At 39.8% G+C, this 22,248-nt stretch overlaps 1 protein-coding gene and 1 long non-coding RNA gene across 2 annotated transcripts in view; one reads left to right on the plus strand and one right to left on the minus strand.

The window, feature by feature from the left end:
• Positions 1-19,086, minus strand: part of LOC126412652 (cobalamin trafficking protein CblD) — a 51,218-nt gene extending 32,132 nt beyond the window's left edge. Inside the window, exons 1-2 of the mRNA XM_050082351.1 lie at positions 18,827-19,086; positions 9,150-9,283 (exon numbers count right to left, since the gene is read on the minus strand). Coding sequence (XP_049938308.1) covers positions 9,150-9,283; positions 18,827-18,968 — 276 coding nt within the window. The 5' untranslated portion in view covers positions 18,969-19,086. The remainder of the gene's footprint in view (positions 1-9,149; positions 9,284-18,826) is intronic.
• Positions 19,087-20,677: 1,591 nt separating this feature from the next.
• LOC126412264 (uncharacterized) lies at positions 20,678-21,348 on the plus strand. The gene is made up of 3 exons (XR_007575267.1): positions 20,678-20,775; positions 20,934-21,044; positions 21,223-21,348. It is a non-coding gene; the product is annotated as an uncharacterized LOC126412264 (long non-coding RNA).
• The last annotated feature ends 900 nt before the right edge of the window (positions 21,349-22,248 follow it).

Below are 22,248 nucleotides of genomic sequence, written 5' to 3' on the forward strand. Positions count from 1 at the left end.
TTGATTTTGTTGATGTTCATCTGATATCCTTCTTTCAAGACACTGTCCATTCAGTTCAACTGCTCTTCCAATTCCTTTGCTGTCTCTGCCAGAATTACAATATCATCGGCGAACCTCAAAGTTTTTATTTCTTCTCCATGGAGTTTAATACCTACTCCAAATTTTTCGTTTGTTTCCTTTACTGCTTGCTCAATATACAGATTGAGTAACATCGGGGAGAGGCTATAATCCTATCTCACTCCCTTCCCAACCACTGCTTCCCTTTCATGTCCCTTGACTGTTATAACTGCCATCTGGTTTCTGTACAAATTGTAAATAGCCTTTCGCTCCCTGTATTTCACCCCTGCCACCTTCAGAATTTGAAAGAGAGCATTCCAGTCAACATTGTCAAAAGCTTTCTCTAAGTCTACAAATGCTAGAAACGTAGGTTTGCCTTTCCTTAATCTTTCTTCTAAGATATGTCGTAAGGTCAGTATTGCCTCACGTGTTCCAATATTTCTGCGGAATCCAAATTGATCTTCCCCGAGGTCGGCTTCTACCAGTTTTTCCATTCGTCTGTAAAGAATTCGTGTTAGTATTTTGCAGCTGTGACTTATTAAACTGATAGTTCGGTAATTTTCACATCTGTCAACACCTGCTTTCTTTGGGATTGGAATTATTATATTCTTCTTGAAGTCTGAGGGTGTTTCGCCTGTCTCATACATCTTGCTCACCAGATGGTAGAGTTTTGTCAGGACTGGCTCTCCCAAGGCTGTCAGTAGTTCTAACGGAATGTTTCTACTCAGGTCTTTCATTGCTCTGTCAAACTCTTCATGCAGTATCGTATCTCCCATTTCATCTTCATCTACCTCATCTTCCTTTTCCACAATATTATCCTCAAGTACATCGCCCTTGTATAGACCCTCTATATACTCCTTCCACCTTTCTGCTTTCCATTCTTTGCTTAGAACTGGGTTTCCATCTGAGCTCTTGATATTCATACAAGTGGTTCTCCTCTCTCCAAAGGTCTCTTTAATTTTCCTATACACAGTATCTATCTTACCCCTAGTGAGATAAGCCTCTATATCCTTACATTTGTCCTCTAGCCATCCCTGCTTAGCCATTTTGCACTACCTGTCAAACTCATTTTTGAGACGTTTGTATTCCTTTTTGCCTGCTTCATTTACTGCATTTTTATATTTTCTCCTTTCATCAATTAAATTCAATATTTCTTCTGTTACCCAAGGATTTCTACTAGCCCTCATCTTTTTACCTACTTGATCCTCTGCTGCCTTCACAATTTCATCCTTCAGAGCTACCCATCCTTCTTGTACTGGATTTCTTTCCCCCATTCCTGTCAATTGTTCCCTTATGCTCTCCCTGAAACTCTGTACAACCTCCAGTTCTTTCAGTTTATCCAGGTCCCATCTCCTTAAATTTCCACCTTCTTGCAGTTTCTTCAGTTTTAATCAACAGTTCACAACCAATAGATTGTGGTCAGAGTCCACATCTGCCCCTGGAAATGTCTTACAATTTAAAACCTGGTTCCTAAATCTCTGTCTTACCATTATATAATCTATCTGATACCTTCTAGTATATCCAGGATTCTTCCATGTATACAAGGTTCTTTCGTGATTCTTGAACCAAGTGTTGGCTATGATTAAGTTATGCTCTGTGCAAAATTCTACAGCTTCCTCTTTCATTTCTTACCCCCAATCCATATTCACCTACTACGTTTCCTTCTCTCCCTTTTCCTACTCTCGAATTCCAGTCACCCATGAGTATTAAATTTTCGCCTTCCTTCACTACCTGAATAATTTCTTTTATCTCATCATACATTTCATCAATTTCTTCGTCATCTGCAGAACTAGTTGGCATATAATCTTGTACTACTGTAGTAGGCATGGGCTTCGTGTCTATCTTGGCCACAATAATGTGTTCACTATGCTGTTTATAGTAGCTTACCCGCACTCCTATTTTTTTTATTCCTTATTAAACCTACTCCTGCATTACCCCTATTTGATTTTGTATTTATAACCCTGTATTCATCTGACCAAAAGTCTTGTTCCTCCTGCCGCCGAACTTCACTAATTCCCACTATACCTAACTTTAACTTCTCCATTTCCCTATTTAAATTTTTTAACCTACCTGCCCAATTAAGGGATCTGACATTCCACGCTCCGATCCGTAGAATGCCAGTTTTCTTTCTCCTGATAACGAAGTCCTCCTGAGTAGTCCCCGCCCGGAGATCCGAATGGGGGACTATTTTACCTCCAGAATATTTTACCCAAGAGGACGCCATCATCATTTAACCATACAGTAAAGCTGCATGTCCTCGGGAAAAATTACGGCTGTAGTTTCCCCTTGCTTTCAGCCGTTCGCAATACCAGCACAGCAAGGCCGTATTGGTTAGTGTTACAAAGCCATATCAGTCATCATCCAGATTGTTGCCCCTGCAACTACTGAAAAGGCTGCTGCCCCTCTTCAGGAACCACACGTTTGTCTGGCCTCTCAACAGATACCCCTCCGTTGTGGTTGTACCTACTGTACGGCCATCTGTATCGCTGAGGCACGCAAGCCTCCCCACCAACAGCAAGGTCCATGGTTCATTGGGGGGACTTATAAGTTAAATTATATTAATTTTAACACACCTACCAACTTTCGTTTATGTTGCACAACTCCGCCTTGGTGCTGTGATTTTTTTTTTCCGTCAGTGTAGTTTCTACATATTTTTTCTGAGAATTTCCACCTGCACTATTCAGCATGGCTAAACACTTTTTTATATTGACAAATCCCCTGAAGCTGTCTTGATATTTCTTAAGTTTTGCCTCCGTTATCAAGTACCACATTAGAACAACCTCTCTTGGTGCCTACAAATTTCCTGAAGGCAAACCAATTGCCATCTCACACAGCGTCAACTTTCTTTTCCATTCTTTTCCATATTGTTCTTGTCAGTAACTTGGATGCAATCAGCCATTATGTTGAATGAATAATACTGCTCATATTTACCTCCTTTGTCATCTTCGGTGTGGATGATAGTTCTCTGAAATTCTGATGCTATGTCTCTTAGCTTCATAAATTCCATCTATCATCTAATAAGAACTGGTGTTACGACAAAGAAATGGCTTTCTTTTTTTGATATATTTACATTATTGAAACTTAATTTCTGGTTTCATAATTTAATTATTGGCTAATTTAGAGTGTTTCTGGATTGTTCTTTTATGCATTGCATCCAATGCTAAAGTAACTGCAACTGTGATTGTGGTTAGTGTGGTGAGCAAGAGTACGAGGGTGCATTCACACACACTTCTTATTTGTGCAGCTGGAAGTGCTATAAACTGGTTCTTGCAGGCAAATGGATGTTGATTACCTTTCAGAAACTAGTACAAATTGCTTTGAACTCTGGGAAATTCATTACTCCAGACATTTGGAAGGACTGCCACCTGTGTCAATAGTATTTTCAACAAACTGATGAGCACAAAGCATTCTGGATAGCAAAGCATTCTAGATAGCAAATTTCTATACCAGATTCTATGTTGTGGGTGCATTGAATGCAAAATCTGACCCAAAATTACAGCTGTAATGTATTTTCGGCAAAACACTATCTTATAGTGCCCACCATTATTATTAAAAGTGGAGTACGGCCATGTTAACTTTGGCCTCACTGGTCCAACAGAATGAATGTATTGCGGAGTTCAAAATGTGTATACTTTCCGGGTCATTTTTTATAAGATGGCAGTCATTACCTATAAATGAAGAAAATGTGACCTAAGGTAGGCTAAACAATGAATCCTTGTACAAAAATCTAGACAGGTTTTCTATGGCTGCACTAAAACAAAAATGGTGGTTGCCAGAACAGTTCCTATGTAAAGGGCAAGACCAATATCCTTGTTGAGCCTTGTCCAATTTATTTTTGTGGGCTATCTCTAATATGCTCATTGTTGAGGAAATTAGTGTTTAACGCCCTTCTGACAATGAGCACAAGCTCCGATTAGGGAAGGATGAAGAAGGAACTTGGCCATGCCCTTTCAAAGGATCCATCCCAGCATTTGCCTTAAACAATACCAGGAAATCATGGAAAACCTAAATCAGGATGGCCGGACGCAGGTTTGAACTGTCATCCACCCGAATGCGAGTCCAGTGTGCTAGGCACTGCGCTCATTTTCTCGGTGCTCACTGCTGATGAGATGTTACAACCTATTCAATCTTCCTTCCTTCATTCACTCACTCACTTATCATCATTGAGAAAAGGAGTAAAGGTCATGCAACAAGTAACACGCAGTGAAGACCAAGAGAATAAGGGAATTATATGCAAATGTACATGGACACTCTGCAAATCACATTTAAATGCCTGCCAGAGGGTTCATCAAACCACCTTCACAATTCTCTATTAGTCCAGTCTCATATAGCGCACGGAAAGAAAGAACATCTATACCTTTCCGTGAGAGCTCTGATTTCCCTTATGTTATCCTGGTGATTGTTTCTCCCTATGTAGGTCAGTGTCAACAAAATATTTTTGCATTCAGAGGAAAAAGTTGGTGTTTGGAGTTTCATGAGAAGATTCCTCCACAACGAAAAACGACTTTGTTTTAATGATGTCCACCGCAAATCCTGTATCATTTCAGTGACGCTGTCTCCCTTATTTCACAATAATACAAAACTTGCTGCCCTTTGTAGAACTTTTTCAATGTACTCCGTCAGTCCTACCTGGTAAGGCTCCCATACCACACAGCAATATTCTAAAAGACTACGGCCAATTGTAGTGCAGGCAGTCTCTTTAGCAGATCTGTTGCATTTTCTAAGTGTCCTGCCAGTTAAATGCAGTCTTTGGTTAGCCTCCCCCACAACATTTTTTGTGTGTTCTTTCCAATTTAAGTTGTTCGAAATTGTAATTCCTAGGTATTTAGTTGAATTTATGGCCTTTAGATTTGACTTATTTATCATGTAACTGAAGTTTAACGGATTCCTTTTAGCACTCATATGGATGACCTCACACTTTTCGTTATTTAGGATCAATTGCCAATTTTCGCACCATACAGATATCTTTTCTATATTGTTTTGATCTTCTGATAACGTTATTAGTCGATAAACGACAGCATCATCTGCAGACAACCTAAGACGGCTGCTCAGATTGTCTCCCAAATTGTTTATACAGATAAGGTACAGCAAAGGGCCTATAACATTACCTTGGGGAACACTAGAAATCACTTCTGTTTTACTCGATGACCTTCCGTCAGTTACTACGAAATGTGACCTCTGACAGGAAATCACAAATCCAGTCACATAACTGACACGATATTCCATAAGCACGCAATTTCAGTACAAGCCACTTGTGTGGTACAGTGTCAAAAGCTTCCAGAAATATGGAATCCATTTGAAATCTCTTTTCAATATATATGTTCCAAAGTCCAGCTGCATATTGACATTAACAATATGGGCCTGTAATTTAGTGGCTTACTCCTCCTACTCCTAATGGAAAGAGAAATTGGATTGGGCATATATTCAGAAAGAATGACAGACTGATAAAAACAGTTTCAGAAGGCTACATAAAAGGGAAAAGGAAGCGAGAAAGCAAGAGATTTCAAATACTAGATGACATAATGGACGGTACAACATACAGCAGCCTTAAGAAGGAAGCAATGGAGCACAGAAAATGGAGAGGCAAAGGACGTGCTAATATAGCAGAAAAATGATGATGACTCCTACTACCTTTCTTGAATATTGGTGTGACCTGTGCAACTTTCCAGTCATTGGGTACAGATCTTTCGTCAAGCGAACGGTTGTATATGATTGTTAAGTAAAGAGCTATTGCATCAGCACACTCTGAAAGGAATCTAATTCGTGTACAGTCTTGACTAGAAGACTTGCTTTTATTAAGTTATTTAAGTTGCTTCAATACGCCAAGGTTATCTACTTCTACATTACTCATGTTGGCAGCTGTTCTTGATCCGAATTCTGGAATATTTACTTCGTCTTCTTTGGTGAAGGAAGTTTGGAAGGCTGTGTTAAGTAACTCAGCTTTGGCAGCACTGTCTTCAATAGTATCTCCATTGCTATTGCGCAGAGAAGGCTTTGATTGTGTCTTGCCGCTAAGATACTTCACATACGACCAGAATCTCTTTGGATTTTCTGCCAGGTTTCAAGACAAAGTTTCACTGTTGAAACTATTATCAGCATCTAGCATTATAGTCTACGGTAAATTTCGAACTTCTGTAAAAGATCACCAATCTTGGAGACTTTGCGTCTGTTTACATTTGGCATGTTTTTTTAGTTGTTTCTGCTACAGTGTTCTGACCCGTTTTGTGTACCAGGGGGGATCAGCTCTCCCGTCTTTATTTGGTATAAATCTCTCAATTGCTGCTGATACTATTTCTTTGAATTCAAGCCACATCTGGTATAGACTTATATTGTTAATTTGGAAGGAGCGGAAATTGTCTCTCAGGAAGGCATCAAGTGAATTTTTATCTGCTGTTTCGAATAGGTATATTTTTTGTTAATTTTTGGAGGATTTAGGTGTTACAATATTCAATCTCGCTACGACAACCCTATGTTCACTAATCCCTGTATCCATTTTGATGCTTGTTATTAACTCAGGATTATTTGTTGCTATGAGGTCAATTGTATTTTCACAACCATTTAGTAATCGGGTGAGCTCATTAACTAACTGCTCGAAATAATTTTCGGAGAATGTGTTTAGGACAATTTTGGATGATGTTTTATGCAGACATCTGGAATTAAACATATATTTTCGCCAAAATATCGAGAATAAATTAAAGTCACCACCAACTACAATTGTGTGAGTTGGGTAGGCCTACGTGTTTGAAATCAAACTCAAGTCTTCTTTGAATCTTTCAGCAATTGTATCTGAATTGGGAGGTCGGCAAAAGGATCCAATTATTATTTTATTCCACCTGCCAACAATGACCTCTGCCCATACTAACTCACAGGAACCATCTAGTTCAATTTTGCAACAAGATAAACTACTTCTAACAGTGACAAATATGCCACCGCCAACAGTGTTTAGCCTATCCTTTCAAAACACTGTTAGATTCTTCGCAAAAATTTTGGCTGAGCTTATCTCTGGCTTTAGCCAGCTTTCAGCGCCTATAACAATTTGAGCATCAGTGCTTTCTATTAGCGCTTGGAGCTCTGGTACTTTCCCAACACAGCTATGACAATTTACAACTGTTATACTGATGGTTCCTGTACCTACGTTCTTCCTGTGTTCGGCCTACACCCTTTGTGACTGAAGTGCTTCTTGTGTTTTCCTGAGACCCTCTAACCTAAAAAAACTGCCCAGTCTATGCCACACAGCCCGTGTAGCCACCTCCTGTGTATAGTGGACATATGACCTGTTCAGCAGAACCCGAAACCCAACCACCCTTTGGAGCAAGTCAAGGAATCTGCAGCCTACACGGTTGCAGAACCATCTGAATCTCTGATTCAGACCCTCAACTTGGCTCTGTACCAGAGGTCCGCAATCAGTCCTATTGACTATGCTGTAAATGGTCAGCTCTGGTTTCATCTTGCAAGCAAGACTGGCAGCCTTTACCACTTCTGTTATCCGCTCGAAATCAGAGAGAATCTCTTCTGATCCAAAGTGACACACACCACTGGTACTGACGTGAGGCACCACTTGCAGTTGGCTGCACCCTGTGCTTTTCAGGCATCCAGAAGGACCCACTGAATGTCTAGAATGACTCCACCCGGTATGTACATGGGCAGCCATGTCCCTAAGGAGCCCCACAACGCACTTAATGTTGGAGCTCCCAACTGTCAGGTTGAACAAGGTCACTGGTCACTTGAGAGATGTGCTAACCACTGTGCCAACCTTGTATAGTGGCTCTGCACAGCTGCACGGACTACCCCAGCTCCATCTATGATGTTTGAGACTTGAGAAGGTCTCTGGAACAATACAGTTTCATTTGATTAAAAACAGTCAGTCCAGGTTTCAGGCAGCATCCATTTTGTTTGAAGCTGAGGTGCAGTTGGAGAGCCTCTAAAATGCTGTTTGAGTTTAAGGGGAATACCAAGTGGGTTGAGGCACGAATGGGAATTTCGAATGAGGTCAGAGGCACGCTAGGATAATCCATGCTGTTGTGCAAAGCCACTGTGCCAGGGAGGTTTAATGGTTAGCACATCTGCCTAGTGAGCAGGAGACACTGGTTCAAATCCTGAACCAAGCGAGGTGGCGCAGTGGTTAGCACACTGGACTCGCATTCGGAAGGACGACGGTTCAATCCCACGTCCGGCCATCCTGATTTAGGTTTTCCGTGATTTCCCTATATCACTTCAGGCAAATGCCGGGATGGTTCCTTCGAAAGGGCACGGCCGATTTCCTTCCCCATCCTTCCCCAACCCGAGCTTGTGCTCCGTCTCTTATGACCTCGTTGTCGATGGGACGTTAAACACTAATCTCCTCCTCCTCAAATCCTGACCTTGGAACAAATTTTCATTCATCGCTTCAGTCTGCACAACTTGCATTAAGAAAGAGACTGCAGTACTATGAATTAAAATAAAATACATTCGCTTTCATGTCAAGAGTTATAAGCCACAGAATTTAGTGTAAACACTCTGTTCACAAAGGATTAGTATAGCCACATTATCTGTTGTGTTTTTGAATGCATCACATTCTGGTTGCACTTAGTTCTTTATGTACTACTAAAAAGATATGTCTACTACATAATTTTTTTTGTCTTACTTAAGTTTTAGTTCTTGTCTTTGAATGTAACTAAACATATTAACATGCAATATCTCAAAATACGCTTTGATTCTGTTTGTGCAGAAACCAAACTTTTCAGCCTCCAGCAGTTTAAATCGACATAGAATCTCATAAGCTTCAACATGAACAGCAATGAGATATTTGTGTGAACACCTAAGGTAGCTGCAGTAGTCAGTCTGTGTGCTGACACTGATGGTAATTCACATTAAGCTGTATCCAATGTTACCAGCTAGGACAAAGAATATGTTGAAGTATGCTTCTGGGAATTATGTACCACAAAGGTGAGGTAGAGACCTGATTTTAGCAATGTGTGAAGAATGTACCATTAATTTTTGATAAAAATGTAAATTTCCAGGTGCAAATGTGATAAAAACTCATGTTTTTTTTTGTAATTTCTTTAGTTTCTGCATTTACACCAACAGGATATGAGTCTGCAAAAGTCCTGTACCTGAGCAATTGCACCATATGGCAAAGGAGTGGAAGTAGAATCATACCAAGCAGGGCCCAGGCCACCTGGAAGGTAGAAGCGATAACCACGTGGTGCTAGTAGCTCCCAGTTAGGTACCTGACTGTCATCTATTTCTGAAACATACAGATTGACAAAAATAAACATTGATGAACACTAACCATGACATAAAGCTACCAATGCTACAAATTGTCAAATCTGCTACAACCATGAACTGAAAACTATCAGAGAGAAATAACTTTTATTTCTTCCTGTGCAATCAAAAAAATTTGGTGTACATAAAATAGTGTAAATTTAAAAAAAGTTCAAAATTTAATACAGTTCAACACAGTCTACGCCACATCCGTGACAATACAGTTGTGTCATATAAAATTGGATAAACTAACATTTTAACAAATATTTTGTTTTGCATAATCCACCAACTTAAATGCTTAGTTTCTGTTAGAATGAGACATTGTGTTGCCTATGGGACTTCTCGATTCTTAGGTCATCTTGTTTGATTGCCTGAGTTTCCTATTGCCTGGTGCCTTGCACACTGCTAGACATCTCTCTAGCTATTCTAGCTCCAGATGTGTCTTCTGTTTATTTAGGCCCATTTTCTCTGTCAAGTACATCTGTTGCACCACTTTTACGACTTTAGAGGGAACTGAAACAAATGAGGAGCTTTGGTGAAAATAACAGAAATCAGACAAAAGCTCAATAAAGCTGTGTTGAAATTTTTTTCACAATTGAGACAAATTTTAAGCCTTTTCAAATATATCCAAAGCTTGTGAAAGTAGTACTTCAGCCTTGCTCTGCTTGGACAACTGTTGATAACTTTTAACTTGCTGAGGATGGGATCTTGCTTCATCACAATAAAATACAGAAACATCCACTGGCTTGTTGAGTTGGGATGAAAGGAGCATTAGTTCCAGTGTCATTGACAGTGAGATCATTACAGACTGAGCACATGCTTGGATTGTTTCATGGATGGGGAAGGCTATCTGCCATGCCCTTTCAAAGGCACCATTCCACATCAATTTATGGGAAAACTCAATGAAGAATGGTCAGATGCAGATTTGAAGCATCGTCCTCCAGAATGTGTGTCCAGTGTTGTTGAGTTAGGCAACAATGCAATATGGACTTCATCATTCTCAGAACAGAACTAACAAGTGTAAGGTCGCATGAGGTGTCTGATCATCAATGAAAAATAATATTTTGTTGGATTTGTTATTCAATTATCCATGGTAGAAACATTTTAATGCATTCACAGACTGAGAGACCACCCTTACAGCCACTATCAGAATGTACGAGGGCAGTTCAATAAGTAATGCAACACATTTTTTTTCTGAAACAGGGGTTGTTTTATTCAGCATTGAAATACACCAGGTTATTCCCCAATCTTTTAGCTACACGACACTATTTTTCAACGTAATCTCCATTCAATGCTACGGCCTTACACCACCTTGAAATGAGGGCCTGTATGCCTGCATGGTACCATTCCACTGGTCGATGTCGGAGCCAACGTCGTACTGCATCAATAACTTCATCATCATCTGCGTAGTGCCTCCCACAGATTGCATCCTTCATTGGGCCAAACATATGGAAATCCGACGGTGCGAGATCGGGGCTGTAGGGAGCATGAGGAAGAACAGTCCACTGAAGTTTTGTGAGCTCCTCTCGGGTGCGAAGACTTGTGTGAGGTCTTGCGTTGTCATGAAGAAGGAGAAGTTCGTTCAGATTTTTGTGCCTACGAACACGCTGAAGTCGTTTCTTCAATTTCTGAAGAGTAGCACAATACACTTCAGAGTTGATCGTTTGACCATGGGGAAGGACATCGAACAGAATAACCCCTTCAGCGTCCCAGAAGACTGTAACCATGACTTTACCGGCTGAGGGTATGGCTTTAAACTTTTTCTTGGTAGGGGAGTGAGTGTGGCGCCACTCCATTGATTGCCGTTTTGTTTCAGGTTCGAAGTGATGAACCCATGTTTCATCGCGTGTAACAATCTTTGACAAGAAATTGTCACCCTCAGCCACATGACGAGCAAGCAATTCCGCACAGATGGTTCTCCTTTGCTCTTTATGGTGTTCGGTTAGACAACGAGGGACCCAGCGGGAACAAACCTTTGAATATCCCAACTGGTGAACAATTGTGACAGCACTACCAACAGAGATGTCAAGTTGAGCACCGAGTTGTTTGATGGTGATCCGTCGATCGTCTCGAACGAGTGTGTTGGCACGCTCCGCCATTGCAGGAGTCACAGCTGTGCACGGCTGGCCCGCACGCGGGAGATCAGACAGTCTTGCTTGACCTTGCGGCGATGATGACACACGCTTTGCCCAACGACTCACCGTGCTTTTGTCCACTGCCAGATCACCGTAGACATTCTGCAGGCGCCTATGAATATCTGAGATGCCCTGGTTTTCCGCCAAAAGAAACTCGATCACTGCCCGTTGTTTGCAACGCACATCCGTTACAGACGCCATTTTAACAGCTCCGTACAGCGCTGCCACCTGTCGGAAGTCAATGAAACTATACGAGACGAAGCGGGAATGTTTGAAAATATTCCACAAGAAATTTCCGGTTTTTTCAACCAAAATTGGCCGAGAAAAAAAATGTGTTGCATTACTTATTGAACTGCCCTCGTATAATCCCCCTCGTTCTTAGTATGCTGTTGGCTATTATCCCACTAATTCTCATATATGAAAAAACAATTATGGGAGGAACAGGCTTATCAGTGGCATTTGCTGTAATAAGTAAATTAGATTTTCTCTCTCATCATTCTCAACATTGCATACAACTTTATTACCCTTATGTGAGATCAATTTTTACCCTTAAGACCGCAAAAAATGGACTACCATCAGAATTGAAAATCTAACTGCATTATTTGCCGTTTTCAATTTTTTTTCCTTTCAAATTGGTTCCATTTCTGTACACCAGTGATGGACTTCTTGTTCAGCGACATATTTACAGGGCATTATCAAGTTTTGTGTCAGTCTTTCTTTCAGATCTGGATTTTTCCACAAATTATGTAAGCTATTTCTGTCTAGTCTTCCTCTAGCAAATGGGTTTTTGTCTTTTCATTTCACTTGTTTGACGTACACTGAGCACCAATATTTCTTTTGTTACTGGATGGTCCACTTTTTTAGCTGAGAAAAGCCAGTCTAGTGGAAGGGCATCAGTTGTCTGATTTGGGACTTTTGCTTCTTACTTTGTAACACAATACCACTCTTAGTACATCCAGCTCTTTGGCTGCAGCAACCATTAGGATGCCTACCAAGACAGCTTTTATAGCTTTTGTCATCCGTTCATGCCTGTAATTTCTCTTGGGCCTCATATCTGGTGCAAGATGCTACAGAGACTGACATTGTGTCAAAGATTGGTAGCATATTCACATAAATAAAATTCCAAGAGGGAAATTTGCAATGTAATTGAAATTGGCCATTGATAAGTTTTGAACTCAATGTAAATATAAAACCATGGGACCAGTCACCAATGCCTGACAGGGGTGTCAAAAGCTGGAACATCATAGCAAATGATGTACCATTTTTATACCCTCCCCCCCTTAAAGCACTGACTTACTGACATTTTTGCCCCACAGTCAACCCTATGTTTACCATTTACATTTACGAACATCAATATAGTTTGTCTAACACATTTTTCTCAAAATCATGTAATTTTTTGATAGGAATTATTTATAAATCTTACTTTACTATTTTTTGATGAGGAGTGAATATGATACTCTTTCAGAAGTTTTTGTTGGTGTGGAAGTGTACTCAAACACAGGCATGTGCAATGCCATTTGGCATTTCTCACAATCATACCATGTCACTGCCTCCTTGCTATGCACACTACACAATTTCTGAAGTGTGTTCTCTTGATGAGATTTGGGGGCAGGAGAGAGAGAGAGAGGGGGGGGGGGGGGGGGGAGGCTAACAAAACATGCCCAATTTGCTGCTTGCAGTCTAACAGAAGAAATTCCAAATTCCAGATTGGGGCTGTCCACGTCTATGGTAGTCTCGTCGAGTGACCTGCTCTATTATGTCATCAGGCACCTGAATTCTAAACCGATTGAAACAAGATTTTTTCCTTCCACTTTGCTCAGTAGGACACATTAATTGAAAATCCCTATGTTCATAAGGCAAAAGAAAATTTTCTTATAACCTCTGGCATATATTCTCATGACAGGGAAAGTTAACAACTGCTGGTCCTGTCTGTCAACTGTGTTCATTAAATTATCATGTTGTATAATTGCTTGCAGATTCTGGACTGGGGTTATGGTTTTCCTATCAGTTTTTCCTCTTGCTGTCATACTCACACGTGTATGAATAACGGATAGCATATTTACTTCTTTGTGCCTATGGCATCTGTGCGCTTTTCAGTGAGCCTTACAAACAATAACAGGGAAGTGTACCAGTTGTCAACAAACACTGTACGACCATTCCAAATATGGATGCATGAAGTCCATAACAACAGCTTCACTATTCAGGATTTCTTTATTGCTTGGCTCGCCCCCCACCCCCTCTGTATACATCTCAAATCCTAAACAGTAGCCACTACTTGTAGCAGAGCCTACCCCTAACTTCTTTCATCAACTGTAATATCTTCTTCAGGATATTAAACACTTTGCAAATTTTGTTTGAGATGGTCAGTAACAGGTTGCAACTCGTTCAGGATCAGCATTCTCGTTATTATTAAAATGAAGGAACCTAGAATCATGTAAGAATCGTTGGATCAGCTGGAGAATGGGATACAACTTCTTGTTGGCTTTGACCAATGACATCATATTTTGGTCAAAGGTATTAATTTGTTTATTTTCAAGCCATAGATACTAAATCAGTTCTCTTCTGTGGCGAAGCATCGTAATTGTAAATAGAAATAAATGAACATGTTGTTTTGAGACAGATACTGAGTGCGCTTTTTGTCACTTGTGGTAATTTAAATCATTTGTGGACGTGTTTTGAATTATAAATTTTCCTGATAGTGAGTCGGTCCATTTGCTGTTTCCTCTGCAAGTAATTCATATCTTGTACTATGTAGGTCTGTTAAAGAATGTGATACTAGTACTAGCGAAAGCAAAAAAAGCGAAGTAGTAACACTGGCATCCTGTCAGCTAAAGTACAGGATACAAATTTTATGTCTGACGCTTTTTTTCGCTTGCATTAGTACTAGTACCCTATACTCCAGCTGATACTAATAATAGTGAAGGTGAAGAAAACCAATACACAAAAAAATTTTATGTATGTAGACTGAGGTACTCCATGCCAGTGTTATGTATGTCACTCTTTTTTGCTTTTGCTAGCACTAGTAGCCCATCCTTCAGTTGGCCTGAGGAACAGCCTACTATGCTTTTCTAATGTGAAACAAATGATATACGTAACATTACATTCGAAATATGGATGTCCATGATATGTTTTCTCTGTACTGCAATTGTTTGTTTCTCAACACTCATCTATGCTTTTTAAATCTTTGGAATGCATCATCTATGGTGACTTGTGACATTTGTCAAACCCGACGGGTTGTATACCACTCTTCAGTATACCTGAATCTTCTACACACATAAAAAAAAGTCTTGCATCACCTCGGTTCTGAGAGTTCCGGAACCGGTACAGAAAATTGGAATAGAGATCAACATAAACATCATTTCTGCCCTTTTTATTGCTCATGAAAAACACACATTGCATGTTGTACCACCATACAGCGAGACCTTCAGAGGTGGTGGTCCAGATTGCTGTACACACCGGTACTTCTAATACCCAGTAGCACGTCCTCTTGCATTGATGCATGCCTGTATTCATCATGGCGTACTATCCACAAGTTCATCAAGACACTATTGGTCCAGATTGTCCCACTCCTCAACGGCGATTCGGCTGGTTGGTGGGTCACATCGCCCATAAACAGACTTTTTCAATCTGTCCCAGGCATGTTCAATAAGGGTTGACGTCTGTCTTTTCTCAAACCTGTTAATTCAGCAGTCGTCAGAGAGCACCAGAAAATGGCGTTACTGTGCGTGTGCAGCCATGACGACGTAGGAATCCTGTATGTTTGTACCTATATAGCATTACGAGATCTTTACATTACATTGTAAATGAAACAGAACATCAGAGGGCACCCCAACAGCATTGAAATTTCATAAACCAGACTAAAATGCATAATTCGGCTGAACGTACACATTCATATGTCCAGATTCACAAAGGAGTAGGACCCAACCTGATGTTAAGCTTTTCAGTGTGGTTTATGGGCTGCAAATTTTCTTGGAGTACCAGTACTGTATTATCACGTGTTTGGTTATTACGGCATAACGCCGTACGTACCAGTAGGTAAAAACGGGCACTTGTAATTCAGCAAACAGTTGACACTAGCCAATACTGTGGAATGAAACATTTTGTTTCAAATAAATTGACTGCCTCTGCAGAAAAGATTAATAACATCCAAATTTTTTTAGCAAATTGACAAAGATAAATTTAGCGTTCTGCAAGGCATTTTAATTCACTTGGTAGCTCTCGGCCACAGAAATCCATTTTGTTTTCATTTTACATGAGAGTTGTAAATAGACTGTTCTGCGCATGCGCAAATCTGGCAGAAGATTTTTCCACCTAGTGTCTGGCTGCCAGCTGCTACTGCTGATACAGCTAACAGCCGTACTTGCAAGCAGCCAAGAGCGGGAGCAGCTTCTGCTCATACGCGACTAAACTGCGCATAACTGATGGAACATGGTTCAAAATTGTTTTCTTTGAAAATGCCTCTGGAATAATAGTTAAAACTTGCACATTTTCACTGTAGGATGCACAATATTCAACAGCTGAATTCGTATTTGTGAAAAATTCCTGGCACGAGGTGCAAGAGTGCTTTGGTTCATTTTCTTCTGAAGATGGAATTTCTACTTTGAAGAGTGTGGTCACTTTTACTGTGGTGTAATCATCCATGGCTTTAGTAATTTCCCTGCACTTTCTTGACTTCAATGACCACGGTTTCTCAACAGGACTAACATCTGCCTCTGAAGTTGAGTGATTCAGGGTATTTAATTCTTCCTCTATTGATGCAAAATCTGCATCAAGGGAGGCTGCACCTTGTTCAGATACTATCACTGTTGTTATTCTGTCAAAACATTTAGAACACAAAAGGTCATCACTGCAAACTATTTCACTTTGAAACAGAGTCTTCAAATGAGAACACTTATTCCCGACCGGAACAAAGTCTATTTTTTTGTTTTTCCGATATATCACTCTTTTATGGATACGCAAACAGTCAGCACACTTCACTCTCCTGTGACCCCGGTCAGAAGACATTTCAAATAGTCCTTTTCACAAAACATACCGAAAATGCGTCAACTGGCAAATTCACCACGAAAACACAGAACTCACTGGATGGTCTCAGATTTCTTAGAAGCCTCTGCAGTAAGCAAATTAGCAATGAACAACTGCACTACAGAAACCTGCAGTGAACAACCATGACAAAGAAACTGACAAGAAACTACAACAAAGTGTTCGAAATCTCTGCGAAAATGAAAGTGAAAAGAAATAACTGCAACACAGACAACAGAAATAAACATGGTAACAAAGAAATTAGTAAGAAACAATTTCAGTGAAGACATACATTATCCTTTAAGATTTTTTTTATAATAAAACCTGCCCAATGGTACTAATCAACAGAAAAAAAATCTAACATTTCTGGATTGGCATTTTTGAAAATTTTTTTTTCTGTAACTTATAAAAAGAAATAAAAAGAAATCAAAAGGCGACAGTAACAGAACTTCGACAGATATGTCCAAACGGAGGATACCATTGTAACCATAAAGCAATTATCTTTCAAATAAAAAAAACTCTAACAAAATATCTGAATTCGCATCTTGAAAATGGGTGTTTGCAGTATCATCTTTGAAGGCCTGTATCTTGGGGCAGGAATTTTTTTGAAGAAAGCAAAAAATATGTCATTCTTTGTTACTCCTGAATTTTAACATATGCTAAGTTCAATAACATCCGAGACTATGAAGGTAACACCCTTGCCTGAAGCAATATGGATTATGCCTTCTGAAGATACATATTCATTATTATCAATATTTCTCTTTCCACTAAAAGTACTGCAAGGCATGCGTATAACATTAGGACCAAAAACAAACTCAATGAAGACTTTCAAATGTTCAAATGTGTGTGAATTCCTAAGGGACCAAACTGCTGTCATCAGTCCCTAGACTTACACACTACTAACTTAAACTAACTTATGCTACGAACTACACACACACACCCATGCCCGAGGGAGGACTCAAACCTACGGCAGGAGTGGCCGCGCAGTTCGTGACATGACGCTTCACATCGTGCGGTCACTGCGTGGCGTAAGAAGACTTTGAGGTGGCTAAGATTAGCACACGAAGTTATCAGATGGGTACAACTATATTAAGCAAACTACCAGGACACATTAAAAGTTGTGTAGACAACGAAGATAACAGGAGAGGAATTTGTTGATTAAGTGAAGCGGTCATTACTGTTGCACCAACACACAACCAAATGTTCAACTAACCTATACCTAAATCTGCGCTGCAGATCACGCTGTCATCATAACCTACATACAATAAAATATAGATGCAAAAAATATTATTATTTTTATATTCACTTTTTTTTGCATGCATTTGATATCAGATGCCAAATCACCACTAAATTACAGAAAGAAGACAACACTGGCAGGTTCAGTTGTCCCAATAGGGCCATGCCCAGTAATCTACTATGGTATTTCAACCAAACTTAAAACTGATAGTAGCTTTATCTATTATTTAAATGAATTATGTACACCTTATACATCTTTCTTTCCACATAGTCCCCTTAAATGAGAAAAATACAAACAACAGTACTTGCATATTACTACAGAAATTGCTGAATCTGCAGTGCCATCTTGGCGGGAAATGTAAGCCTAGCCAGCCGAAGTGGCCGTGCGGTTAAAGGTGCTGCAATCTCGAACCGCAAGACCGCTACGGTCGCAGGTTCGAATCCTGCCTCGGGCATGGATGTTTGTGATGTCCTTAGGTTAGTTAGGTTTAACTAGTTCTAAGTTTTAGGGGACTAATGACCTCAGCAGTTGAGTCCCATAGTGCTCAGAGCCATTTGAACATGTAAGCCTACATAAAAGACTATTGAGAAGAGTTTCACTTCTAAGCACTGCTAAATTTTTCGGGGTTTGTGTTCGACAAACGTACATAACATGCATTAAAATACAAATCGAAAACTTGTTCAAATTTATTAAGTTTACGTTACAGTTTTAGTTTCTATGACGAACAGTCGGTATATGCACGGCAAAGTGCGTTTGAATACAAAATAAACATAAACAATGGTCAGTCTATCACAACAACTTTTACCTGGTAACCATATTCGTTGCTTTCTCGAGTTCACAGCCAAATAATCATCTTCTAACCCAACAAGGACATCGTGCTACGTTGCAAATCAGTCTCTCACCATAGTCAAGGTATTGGGGAAGTACATTATCGCACACTAACGCGGAGTGCTCAATATTTCTTTGTATTTTTTACAACTCACGTATATTAGCCTACTATGTACAAACAATTGTTTACATTACACAGCAACTAAAATATAAAAAATATGCAGTTCATAGTTACTTACTGTCACAAAAACATAAGTTTGAAAACAGAATACTTTTATTGCGTAAAAAAACATTAGCGATGTATTACCTTCTGCTGATCTACGGGGTTTAATTACTTTATATGCGTCCGACGTATCCGAATTGCTCCGACTTGAATAGTGAGTAACAGACGTACAATTCAACCTTTTTAAACCATTCCGACCCAAAAACAACCTCACCGATTGCTGCATCTGGAAACCAAACTTACTGCTTTAACTTGTCATAATACTTAATCAAAATAACAGTTCCTTTGTTATTTCTAACAAAAGCGCATCGAAACAAACATGAAAAAAATTTCCGAACAAAATCCAAATATCCTAAACGCAGCACGATAAACATATCTTTGTTCTATCATCCTTGGTCATCGTGAAAGACCATGGTCCACAGTAGTGTTGGGCTGAACTGCGATTTTCCGATATGAGTGATTTCTATGAATGCTACTTCTCAGTATCTGTTATTCTTAACTGTAATTTGTCGTAGTTAAGGAACCTAAAGCCCGATCCGCACGCAACGATCTGTCTGCGCAGACATCGGCGCAGATGTCTGTACATGCAAAAGATCGCTGCAAATGTGGTGTGTTCACACGACACAAACCCCAACCTACTACTCGGCCGCCATCTGTCGGTGTAGAAAAGAAATATCAGTGGAAAGCGACTACGCTCCCCGAAAACGTCAAAATTTAATTCAGATATTTTGAAAAATAGAAATGGAGGAAGTTCTGTTGTGGTCTGTGTTCGCAACTTGTGTTGCAAAAAACATTCAGACCAACCGCAGGAAACAGAGAAAGCGGTCAAAATGGTGCAGACAGTGGCTGCTAAAGCGAAAGCAGTTTTGTCACGTAAATTTACTGCGAGAGTTGCAGGGCGAACCTGTTTTGTTTTACATAACCTCGTGTTCCATTTCCTCGCACATTGGCACTCCAATTTCATCTTCAATTGTACTCCTGCTTGGTCTTGGCGTTTCTTGATCTCTAAGAAAGCCAAGTAGATCAAAATACCATAACGTTGGCTGGTATACTTGATCTACTCCTACACCAGGTCTTCTAGATTTCTGAACTTTGGATAACTCTTTTCGGTAAACAGTTCGCTGACAGACTAATTTAGTTGACTTGCCTTCATGAACTCATCCTTCAGGAAAGCGTAAATAGCTTCACATGTGTTGGGTATTATTTCACTCAATGCTTGTTTCGATATTGCAGATGAAAATTCCAAATCATTGTAGCTCCTTCCTGTTGCTAGGAATCTTCATGTTACTGCCAGGCGTTCATGAGGAGAAATTGCCCTTCTCATACAAGTATTTTTTCTCATAATATGAGGGGTTACATGCTTTAAGAGATAATTATAAGTTTCGACATCCATCCGCAAATAATTTCGCCAGTTCGCAACGAAATTATTTTTTTATTACCGTTTCTCTGTTTGCCGAGGCGCCAACTGCCCGCAATTTTCAATTAGAGTATTGTATGCTGCTGTCTTTTTGTCTCGGTCACTATATTCTTTACTTTTAATCTTCCACAAACATGGGTGATTTCTGTATATTTCAGTGAATTCACTTACAAACTCTCGAGAACACTGACGAGTATCAGCCATTTTAATGCCCTGTGCACACAAATGCAAACACTAGACTGAGCAAACAGCTGTTTCGCGCCAGATTTGCGACGATCTCCCGTCCACACGCTCCAACTTGTCTGCGCAGATGTGGTTTGAACCGACAGATTTGAGAGGTTTCGCTCAAACCTCCAACTCCAACTTCCAGGTTTGCACAAAACTCAGGTTGGTGCAGATCTTCTGTCTGCACGCAACGATCTGTCTGCGCAGATTTGGTGTGCGCAGACATTTGCGCAGACAGATCGTTGCGTGTGGACGGGCCTTAAGTCGCGTATCCCTCCGCCACTGCTATTTCTGCTACTTCCGCGATTTCTGCGACTTCTGTGACTTACCACCGTATGAAAAAGCTACATCTGTCCACACAGGAAATTGCATCTCAACAAACCTGTCATTGGTAAGTATGTTTTACGTTTGTTCTTCCGTTGGATTTAATCTTGTATTAAAGAAACGACTGTGAAAATATTAATAGCGTAATTAATATGTAAGTAGCCATACAGTACCGTAATAGTTCGTGTTTAGAAAATGAATTCTAACATATTGTTATGTTCTCAGGTACCCGAACTACATTTCAGTCACTCAGTAAAGTGATAACTCGAAATATCATTGTCAGCAGATCTGGAGAAATTGCCACTGCGTCTTTAGACCGTTTTCGTCAGACGAGAGGTTAGTTTCTAAGTGTTTCGATGGACTTAATTACTTAAGTGAGATCGTTCTTGCAAATGTGAAATATACCCCATTGAGTGGCTTTCATTACAGCAAATATTAGCAATCTACTCTGTCAATTATATTGCTTGTAATTAGTGACAGCAAAAATTGTTTAATAATTCTTGTGATTTTGCAGACACAGTTCTGGTTGCTGTACGTATCTATCCACATCAAGGCTGTTGGGAGAGACTCGTGAAGATTCAAGAGAGCTCTTAGAGGATTTGCAGTTTAAAAGTGACATTATTGCGAAATAAGTGTGCAGATGAGTGATTAAACTGTGTTTTATCGAAGTTGTTGTGCGGTTTTAAAGGAATAATAAATGTTAAATACAGTGAGCGAATAATGAAAATCTCATTTTCCACATGTTAAGTCGTCCTATACCCGTAATTTTCCGCCACATATTTATTGGTAAACACTTGGAGAGTGACGTGCCGCCCCCCCCCCCCCCCCCTCTTTCTCCGCAATCTTAGTGTGACACTGACCTGTAACATATCCCGAAGTCTACAATATGCATTTTGAGGCTGTTGATACGAAAGTGGGAAGTACAGATCTTACAGTTAAATCAGGAATAGCTTAAGTGAATTACTTAAAAGTAACACAGGAAAAGCTTACATATGTAGGTGGTAGTAGTGTCGGCAAAAAGTTCTTGTGTGTGAAGTTGCCATGTAGAACACCAGGTGTAAAACTTTTCTCCCGAGTCTTGAACTGTGTCAGAACAAAAGTGAGTCATTCATATGACACAATAATACTGTTTTTATTTCACTACACTTATACAGGTGTTTGAGTTCTGCTGTGTTAACATTGCAAAGTCCTGTAGGCATGTGGAGTATTAACCAAAACTGTCATATTGGAAGCAGAATCAAACACATTTGTTACGTTACTTGATATTTTTAGGAGAAAAAGGCAATGTTGCTTCTTATTAATATAATACATTTAGAGTCACAGCTGTGTTTGACCAACCATAACTGATGCTGAATGTGCATGTCGTCATATAATATGAAGGGCTTATTTCAATAGTGGTACAAGTCCATTACCTCCACTTTTTTGTCTGAAATTAATGATCCAAACAAACATAAATAAAGGTTCATCTCTAGCAAGAAGCCATATGCTTGAATATTTCTGGTATCTCAACTGCAGATTTTTCAGCACTCATTTAACTTTA

This window comes from Schistocerca serialis, chromosome 7, assembly GCF_023864345.2.
Source record: "Schistocerca serialis cubense isolate TAMUIC-IGC-003099 chromosome 7, iqSchSeri2.2, whole genome shotgun sequence".
Taxonomy (NCBI): domain Eukaryota; kingdom Metazoa; phylum Arthropoda; class Insecta; order Orthoptera; family Acrididae; genus Schistocerca; species Schistocerca serialis.